We start from the raw sequence: 9,505 nt of genomic DNA, 5'->3' as shown, positions 1-9,505 counted from the left end.
CAAACAAACAAACAAAAAAACATGCGGCTCAATTTTACGGAAGAGGATTAGGACCACTGTGGAAAAAAAATTCTGACTTTTTTTTCTCAGAATTCTGAGTTTAAAGTCAGAATTCTGAGTTTACAGTCAGAATTCCGAGTTTAAAAGTCAGAATTCTGAGAATAAAGTCAGAATTCTGAGTTTAAAGTCAGAATTCTCAGAATAAAGTCAGAATTCTGAGTTTAAAGTCAGAATTCTCAGAATAAAGTCAGAATTCTGAGTTTAAAGTCAGAATTCTGCGTTTAAAGTCAGAATTCCGAGTTTAAAAGTCAGAATTCTGAGAATAAAGTCAGAATTCTGAGTTTAAAGTCAAAATCTCAGGAATAAAGTCAGATTCTGAGTTTAAAGTCAGAATTCTGCATTTAAAGGTCAGAATTCTGAGTTTAAAGTCAGAATTCCGAGTTTGAAGTCAGAATTCTGCATTTAAAAGTCAGAATTCTGAGAATAAAGTCAGAATTCTGACTTTTAAACTCGGAATTCTGACTTTAAACTCAGAATTCTAAATTTTAAACTCAGAATTCTGACTTTAAACTCAGAATTCTGAGAAAAAAAGTCAGAATTCTGAGTTTAAAGTCAGAATTCTGAGAAAAAAAGTCAGAACTCAGGGTTTTTTTCCACTGTGGCCTTAATCCTCTTCCGTACAATTTAATCCTGAGTGGGGCTGGGAAAACAATAAACATTAGATAAAGTATTTCTTTGTCGTTGTGCAAAGTATGTGTTGATGAAAAGGTAGATATTTGCACAATTACAACAGGAAATGACTGCAATCTTAACATAAATTCAATTTTTTTATTCAGTTTAGCGAGTTAAAGCGAGGTAGTGAGCATGCCAGGCAGAGGTGGGCGCTGTTGGTTGTTTTATTGTAATGAAACCACACACACACACTTCTGCAGCCAATCGCAATCAAGGTAGGCTCCTCTCCCCCTTTGACTCCTCCCACAATCAGGCAGTTCTGCTCTGGCACATGGCACCACGAGAGGAAGTACTCCCTCCTCTTCCTGTAGATTGTGTGTGTGGGCGGAGCCAGTCCAGCTCACACAGACACAGCAGATTCTGAATGTAGCTCCTAGGATCCAATATTGGAAGGGCGATAAACTTTTATTACAATGTTTTTGTACCAACGAGACGCGGAAAGTGTTGAAAAGTTGAATAATATCACTTCTTTAAAGGTGAATGGAATCTTATTAAGGGTTTTAATCCATGTTGGAAAAAGCATCATCAAAAAATGTCTTACATTCTAATGTATATATTGCTTTTAGATGTATTCTTACATTTATCTAATTTAAATGAAATACAAGTTCTTATGAATTATTATACATTCAGGAATCTTTAAACTCAATTTTTTTTCTTCCAAGAATGTCAGCAGATACTGACTTTCACTCCTAATTATTATTAAATTTTTCAAATATAACTTCCAATGTTGTCATGAAAAACAATTTTATACTTTGTTTGTGTAATCTATGGTCACATTTACCTAATTTAGATGAATAAAGATAAAAACGACTTAAATGATGATGGAACTCAAAGTTAAAAAAAATATATAACTTTTTTCTGACGTTTTGAGTTTTCAACATTTAAATTGTTTAATAATCTTTTCTTTATCTATATTTCCTTGTTTGTTTAATTTTTTCATCCAGATAACTAAATTGTAAAACTAAGCTGCTTTAGAATCACTAGTAGTCAATTAGATATTTCACCAACACAATTAATTTTAACTCACACAAGTTACTGTGTCGATCGCACATTTTAAACGAGTTTCATTTCACCATACGATTGTGTTTATTTGGACATTATTTGTTTGCAAATTTGGAAATAAACACACCCATAACCCAAAAATATGACTGTTTTTCTCCAGAAATCTTGAGAAATCATAAAAAAAAGTTATAGTTTCACAACATGTTTGTCGCTATGTCTCAAAATAAAGAGGCCAAAAATAGTTGTATCTCCACTTTTATACACATGACTTTGGGAATTACGTCTGTTTTGACTTTATTTTGGTGAACGTGAGGCATACAAATCTATTTCTTTTGATTTCATTTATCAAAACTTTGCAGTTAACGTATCTTAAATCCAGTTTTCTGCCATTTCTTTCCTTTGCTCTACGTTTCATATCACGCTTAATCGTTTTTTTTCCGAGCATGAATATGTAGAAATGTTTTAAACGAAAGACGTTGTTTAATATGCATTTGTAAAGCGACCACCAGAGGGCGCCACACTCATTGATCTGCAGCGTCGGTCCAACCAGGTAAACTGCAGTACCCACAATGCACCGCGAAGCGACGCACCTTCTTATTACGTAATCTCTGTTGTCTGTTTTCGCTGCGTTCAATGACATCGGAATTTCAAATCTCACAACATGAGCGACAATCTAGATAGATAGATATAGATAGATATATAGATAGATAGATAGATTGATAGATAGGTTTGTCACAACAACATAATTGATTTGCATAATAAAGAAAACAAAAACAAAAACAGTACAGCAATACAATAATATAAATAATATTTAATAAATTGAATCAAGCAGAAGTAGTTTGATTTAGTGTCATTAAACAAGGTTGGATTATTTAATTTGTCTTTTGAATGTGTGATCGTTACACACGTTTAACACCTCATTCATATTGAATTTTTTAAGTTTAATACATTTAATCGACAGCAGAAAATAAAAGCTCAGGGTCTCAGGCTCAAGCTCAGGACCTAGATAAAACAAAATTAGATGGGAAGTAAAAAATAACATAAAAATCACTTAAAAAAACATGTTGTTCAAACACGTCCCCCAAAAAACAAATAAATAAATGAAAAAACAGATGAAAAAATAACTAAATAACATAATAAGCAAATAAGTCAAAATAAATGTAAATATAAATAAATGAAAGAACTTAAAAAAACTAAAACCAACTCCTAAAACCTCACAGTTGATGTCTGCCTTTAGTTATTGAATTAATATCGCGAAACTACTCCTTTTAACACTTTTACTACTTCTACAAATAATTATAATAATTATATTAATAGTTGGCATTTTTAATACAAAGAGACGAAATATAATTCATTTCTTTTAAGTAATGCAAGTTTATTGGGGTTTTTTAATCATCTTTATTATGAAGACATTAATTTTGAAACGTATTCGTGTAAGTTTCCACACTTTTTCACGGTTTTCCCTTGCAATCGGAGCCGGATTCCGCGGTGTCCCACCCTCCTGTCGGGCCATGAACGCATCACCTCGTGGGGGGGGTGTGGATCCAGTTATTGCCCTGCTCACTGGAGGCAGCAGGCCAAAGCATGGGACGGCGGCTGAGGACGGCGGCTGGAGACGACGGAGAGACGGCTCGCTTCACTTCAGTCGGCGCCATCATCATCATCCTCATCAGCAGCAGCACCACCATCATCATCGTCGTCGCCTTCATCGTCACCCACGGAGCGCGCGGCTCTCCCGTGGCCACGTCGGGCTGACTCGCCCCATGCAGGAGGATGGAGGTGGAGAAGAGGACGAGCGGGTTCGACTACCAACCCGAGAGGAGCGACGCCAAGCCCGTCAACGGTACGAGAGCGAAGCACGCGCCGCCGTGCGTCACGCTTAATAATGTGTACACACACACACACACACACACCTGAGCAACCCCCCCCCACAATCGTCATTAATCTCACCCCTCCACACCTCCGCTGCGTTAATTGCGCACAGCCGTTAAGGTGAAAATTTACGCACGCGCGCTGAAAGCTGCTGCGGCGGCGCGCGCGTGCGTTTCTCCTCGTTTGTGATGGATTGAAGTTAAGACCCACGTGAGGGACGTGCTTCTGCAGGAGCTGCTGCTGGGGGGGTGGCGTGTGTGCGTGTGGGGGGGGGGGGGGGGTAATTCTGGTTTGGTTCTGGTTTTGGAATATAATTGTGTGTGCGCGCGCGCGCGTCTCCTGTGCGCGTGCGTGTGAGCACAGGGGTCGGAATGTTTTTATTTGGAGCTGCTCCGTCAGGCTCTTGGAGATTGTAAAAGGTGAACTTTTGAACTTGGAGACTCTCAACGCCCTGGAGCCTTTGGCGTTTTTTTTTTTGTTTGTTTTTTTTTTGTTTTCTAACCCCCCCCCATCCACCCCCCCTCCCTCCTCCCTCCATCCCAACTTGTGCGCGTGCGCTGCGCCCAGGATGTATAAACAAGTTGCCTAAACTTCCTTTCAGCTGGTTCAATTCCACATGTTTACCTATTTTACTACCTTTTTTTTTCCTTCTTCTTCTTCTTCTGTTTTTTTTTTTCCTTTTCTTCTTCGTCTAAACGTCACCGAGGCCTGAGCAGAATCCCCCCCCCCCCCACAATGCCTTGCGGCAGCGGCTTGACCCCGGCGCCAGGCTCGCGTCGTGCCATTTATTGACTTTTGTGAGATAAAAATTCCTTGAAGCCGAGAGCAGTGAGCTCACGAGGAGAAGTGTGGGCTCTGACCGACTCGTGAAAATTCACACAATGAGCCCAGAAAGGCCCCGGGAGGTCATTCCTTTGGATTTAATGACATTATTTTTATTTATTCTGTACAATAAAACATGTTATCTTCACTCTAAATCGCCAAACTCTAGTTTTCTTCTCTCTCTACACTGAGAAAGTGTCGATAGATGCTCAAATAATGCAATTCTATTAATTATAATAACCTTTTCACTGCATTTCCAAATTCTAAAATCATTATTTTCTCAAGCTATTTTCCTCAGATTTAATACAGAATCCAAGCTGTGGCCGTTTCAGCTGTTCGTTTATTTATTGACATTTTTATTCCAATTAGATTAATTGAAGCATTTTACTGTCGTTTCATTGAGTCTGAGCTGCTCCATGTGAACTGGATTAAAACCACAAAGAAACACACAATTAATCACATCTCAGTAAGAATAAAGTGATTTTTATTTGCTTTTTCAATGTATTTCTGGGTTTATTTTAATATCTATTTATCTACTATGTAGATCTATTTAATCATTGAGTTCATAATACTAAATTTAGGCCTCAAATTAAACACCTAAATGTGAAAAAAAACATTAATTCATCAAGAAAATATGTACAAGTCTGTTTTATATCATTGTTACTGACATATTTCTGTAATATAATCATTTTAGCTCATTTTAAATTATCATTTAAATTTCATTCTTTTCTCTAAAATCAATCAGCAAAGTGATCAATAAACGGGTAAATATTGTGTATTGAGAATATTAATGAGTTATTTTCTGTGTGTAATTGTATATATTTATTTCAAGATTAACTTGAGACGAAGGTGGAATTTAAATAATTTAATCTTGGAATAGCTTCTGAGAATTAAGAATAAATTTGACCTTTTTAAACACGTTTTGAGACAAATAATTCATTATTTTATTATTTAAAAAAATCAATTTTTGCAGCTTTACAATGTTGAAAATCTTTATTTGTATTAAATCTATTCATTTTAAGGTATTTGTGATTCTTGGTGCCTATTTTAATATGATCCTTGATTTCATTGCAGAGTTTCATCAAATGAAATACTTCAAAATTGTAAAATAATGTATTAATTAATTGTGAAAATATACATTTCGTGTTGTATATGTAACATATTTAACTTAATGTAGTAATTTTCCATCAGCTTTCCTAAATCTTTAGATAAAACAGTGAATTAATAAATGAATAGATTAAAACTTTTCATCGAGCACCTCCATCAAATCATTTTCAATGTGTTTTTGTATTTATTTCAATATTATTTGGCGATAGTGGAACTTAAACAGTTAAATTTCAGTTTTTTAAAATATGTTTCCAGACAAATAATCCATCGATTACATAACTACAATGATTCTGGACTATTTGGGATCATTAGAGGTTTTTAAAACGGAGCTAAAGTGATTAAATAATAGAGATATGGTCATTTTTACAGCTGCCTATTTTTGATATTTCACTTCAGAGAGAGTGGAAGTGATTCATGTTACAGGGATTATTTCCTGGATTATTTAAACGTCTAAGAACTGTTTTAGTGAATTCCTCCAGCTGAAGTTTATGAATGAATTTAATTCAATTGAGTGTTTACGTTTCACTTATTTTCAGTGTAAGTTGAGGAAAAGACCATTAAGCCATTTACGTGTCAATTTACCATAAATTTTAATCCCAGAAGTTTTAATATAAAGAGTTTTAAGTCAAATTTGCTTTTGTTAATTAAGTTTGACATAAAGTGAGTTTTGATCCAGTAAATAAAAGTTTTTAGCTTCAGTTTCGGCATATTCACATCATTTTTGAGTATTTTTGGATAAATAAACTTAAAGTTTCAGTAAAATCTTTCTTGAAAATGTTAGATGGTTAAAATAATGTTACACAAGAACATGGACTATGTATATACAAGTAGATATATATATATATATATAAGTACAGGAGACCAAGATGGGGAGAAAAAATCCACTTACTAAAAGTAATGTTTACAACATTTGCAGAATTAAGATATTAACAGTAGTGAAGTTTTACTTCATGTACGACGGGTCGGAGGATTTTAGCGTGGAGAGAGGCAGGTGTTCCAGATGTTGAAGCCTCTGTCGTCTCACATTGTTTGATGGAGACAAAAAGAAGCCCCCCCCACCCTTCCCCTCCTCCCTCCACCCTCCTTACCCCCCCTCTCCACCCTCCAGCTCCTTCACCTAACCGCATTTGAAGAACAAACTCAATTTTCATTGATCTGTGAATTGAGTAGGAATTTGGCATTTTCCTCCTCCTACACCTCCTCTTCCTCCTCCTCCACCCCCCCCTCCTCCTCCTCCACCCCCCCCCCCCCCCCCCTCCTCCTCCTCCACCCCCCACTTGAGTGTGCTTGTTTTAATGTAATTGAACTCAGTGGAAGAAGAAAGAGGTGGAGGTGAAGGGGTGGAGGTGGGTGAGGGGGGTATGGGGGGGTTGGCACATACAGGCTGAATGGAAAGTGCTTTGTCAGCCTCTTGCCCCCCCCCCCCCCCAATATGCCCCCCCCCCTTCTGCCCCCGCTCTGGCTCCGCTGGTGGGTGGTGGTGGTCTGTGTCCTGTCCCTCGGGGCAGCAGTGACAGGATGCAACACACACACACACACACACACACACACACACACACACACACACACACACACACACACACCCCACCGTGATCCCTGAATGAGGAGGCAGGAGGAGTACAGTAGAGGAGGAGGAGGAGAAACCTCCGTGATGGATCACCTCCTCCTCCGTCACAGTTTGATGTTATTCTCCACCCTCCTCCCTTAATTCTCTCCTTTTACCGGCTTCACACCAACTTCCTCCTCTCATTTATTCACTGATTCCCTCTTGGATCCAGATGTTGGGTTTTTTTTTCAGCAGCAGGAAGTCGGAAGCTTCGGCGCAGGAATCGTGTTCGACGTCGCTTTTCGATGCTTCGTGAAGCAGAATTTACTGAACGTTGTTCAGCAACCGACAGGAAGTGTTGGTTTCACTCTGCTGATGGTGTCGCTGCAGTAATGATCCTCTTTGTGTCACCATGGAAATATCTTCAATGCCTTGAAAATATCTTCAAAGCCTTGAAAATATCTTCAAAGCCTTGAAAATTATCTTCAAAACCTTGAAAATTATCTTAAAACCTTGAAAATTATCTTAAAACCTTGAAAATTATCTTAAAACCTACAAAATTATCTTAAAAACTATGAAAATCTTAAAAACTATGAAAATCTTAAAAACTATGAAAATCTTAAAAACCTTGAAAATCTTAAAAACCATAAATCTTAAAAACCTTGAAAATCTTAAACTTTGAAAACATCTTCAAAAACTATGAAAATACATTAAAACTATTAAACTAATCTCAAAAACCCTGAAAATGCATTGAAACTATGAAAATATCTTAAAAACCTTGAAAATATCTCCAAAAACTATGAAAATAAACCTTAAAAAAAGATCTTACAACCCCTTAAAATGCCCTTAAAAACTTGAAAATATCTTAAAATCTGTAATATTTTAAAACAAAACTTGAAAACCTTGAAAATATATATATATATATATATATATATATATATATATAAAAAAAAGCCTTAACGATCTTAAAGACCCTTCTAATGTCTTAAAATCCTTTAAAATACCCTTCAAAACCCCCCCTCTCTCCCTCTCTCCCTCTCCCTCCATGTCTGTATTGAAATTTGATCAAATCTGAGATGAATTAAAAAAACGTCATGAAATCAGAAAGATTTTCTAATTTAAAAACCGACACTAACTTGAGACTTAAAGTCTTAAAACCTATAAATAATTGATCATCAGGTTTGTTGTTGTTTTTTTTTTTATGGCTGAAACTTAAAGATGCCGTCATCTATTTTTTAAATGAAGTAACTGAAACTGCCCAGAGGCCGACGATGATGAGGGTCTGAGGACGATGAGGGTCTGAGGAGGATGAAGGTCTGAGGAGGATGAGGGTCTGAGGAGGATGAAGGTCTGAGGACGATGAAGGTCTGATGAGGGTCTGAGGAGGATGAAGGTCTGGGGAGGATGAAGGTCTGAGGAGGATGAAGGTCTGGGGACGATGAAGGTCTGAGGAGGATGAGGGTCTGAGGACGATGAAGGTCTGATGAGGGTCTGAGGAGGATGAAGGTCTGATGAGGGTCTGAGGAGGATGAAGGTCTGAGGACGATGAAGGTCTGGGGACGATGAGGGTCTGGGGAGGATGAAGGTCTGAGGAAGACGTTGGAGCTTTTTTTCTTCATCAGTCGCCATTTTTTAGTTCAGAAGCTTGTTTGTGTCTGAAGCAGAACAAAAGATTCAAGGTTTGTCACAATGAGGAGGAAAAAAAGCCGACAAGACAAACTGATGATGATGATGATGATGCTGTTTCCAGGCAACGGGCTGTGTGTGTGTGTGTGTGTGTGTGTGTGTGTGTGTGACACTATATTTAATGGTGATTTTGATGTTTTAGGACACTTTGGACGATTTCCACGTCCGTCCAGTAAAAACCTCCACATGTTCGCCTCCGTTTTGTTTTGAATTGATTGAAACCTTAAAGCTTTTATTTGTTAGGAATAAACAACCCGCAGCTTTTTTTCCTGTTTGAAGTCATGGAAGTAGAACCACGTTTCTTTTGTTTCACCTCTATTTTCCTTCAGCCGTCTGGTTAAAATCGGTCTTGATCTCGTTTTGCTGGTTTATTTGAATAGTTTTTTGTGTATTTCTCAGTTTTTTGGGGAAAATTCACACGTCAAAATAATACTTGACGTTTTCAGTCTTTATTTACATTGAAATGGCTCAATAATTGACAAAAATCCTTAGATCTGGTTCATTTTTACAGCCTCAGGGTTAAAACTTCCTTTTTCTTCTCATTAGAATTGATGCTCTTGATTTTTTTTTAATAGTGTATGGAATATTTTTAGGATTTTTATTCATATTGAAATAGTATAACAGAATATATTTATTGATTTTAGACATTTTTCTAGATTGTAATAATACAACTTTCTATTTACATTGAAATGACTCCAAAACTTCCTGAAATCTTTTAGGCTTGTATGATTTTTATGG

At 37.0% G+C, this 9,505-nt stretch overlaps 1 protein-coding gene across 1 annotated transcript in view; it reads left to right on the top strand.

Annotated features, from left to right (window-relative positions):
- Positions 1 to 3,507: 3,507 nt before the first annotated feature.
- The window catches only part of nr6a1a (nuclear receptor subfamily 6, group A, member 1a), a gene marked incomplete at both ends in the record, with an annotated part of 111,346 nt that continues 105,348 nt past the window's right edge, over positions 3,508 to 9,505 (top strand). Inside the window, one exon of the mRNA XM_080499414.1 lies at positions 3,508 to 3,577. Coding sequence (XP_080355540.1) covers positions 3,508 to 3,577 — 70 coding nt within the window. The remainder of the gene's footprint in view (positions 3,578 to 9,505) is intronic.

This window comes from Blennius ocellaris (assembly GCF_963422515.1).
Source record: "Blennius ocellaris genome assembly, chromosome: 7".
Lineage (NCBI taxonomy): Eukaryota > Metazoa > Chordata > Actinopteri > Blenniiformes > Blenniidae > Blennius > Blennius ocellaris.
This window is presented reverse-complemented; position numbering and strand designations above follow the sequence as displayed.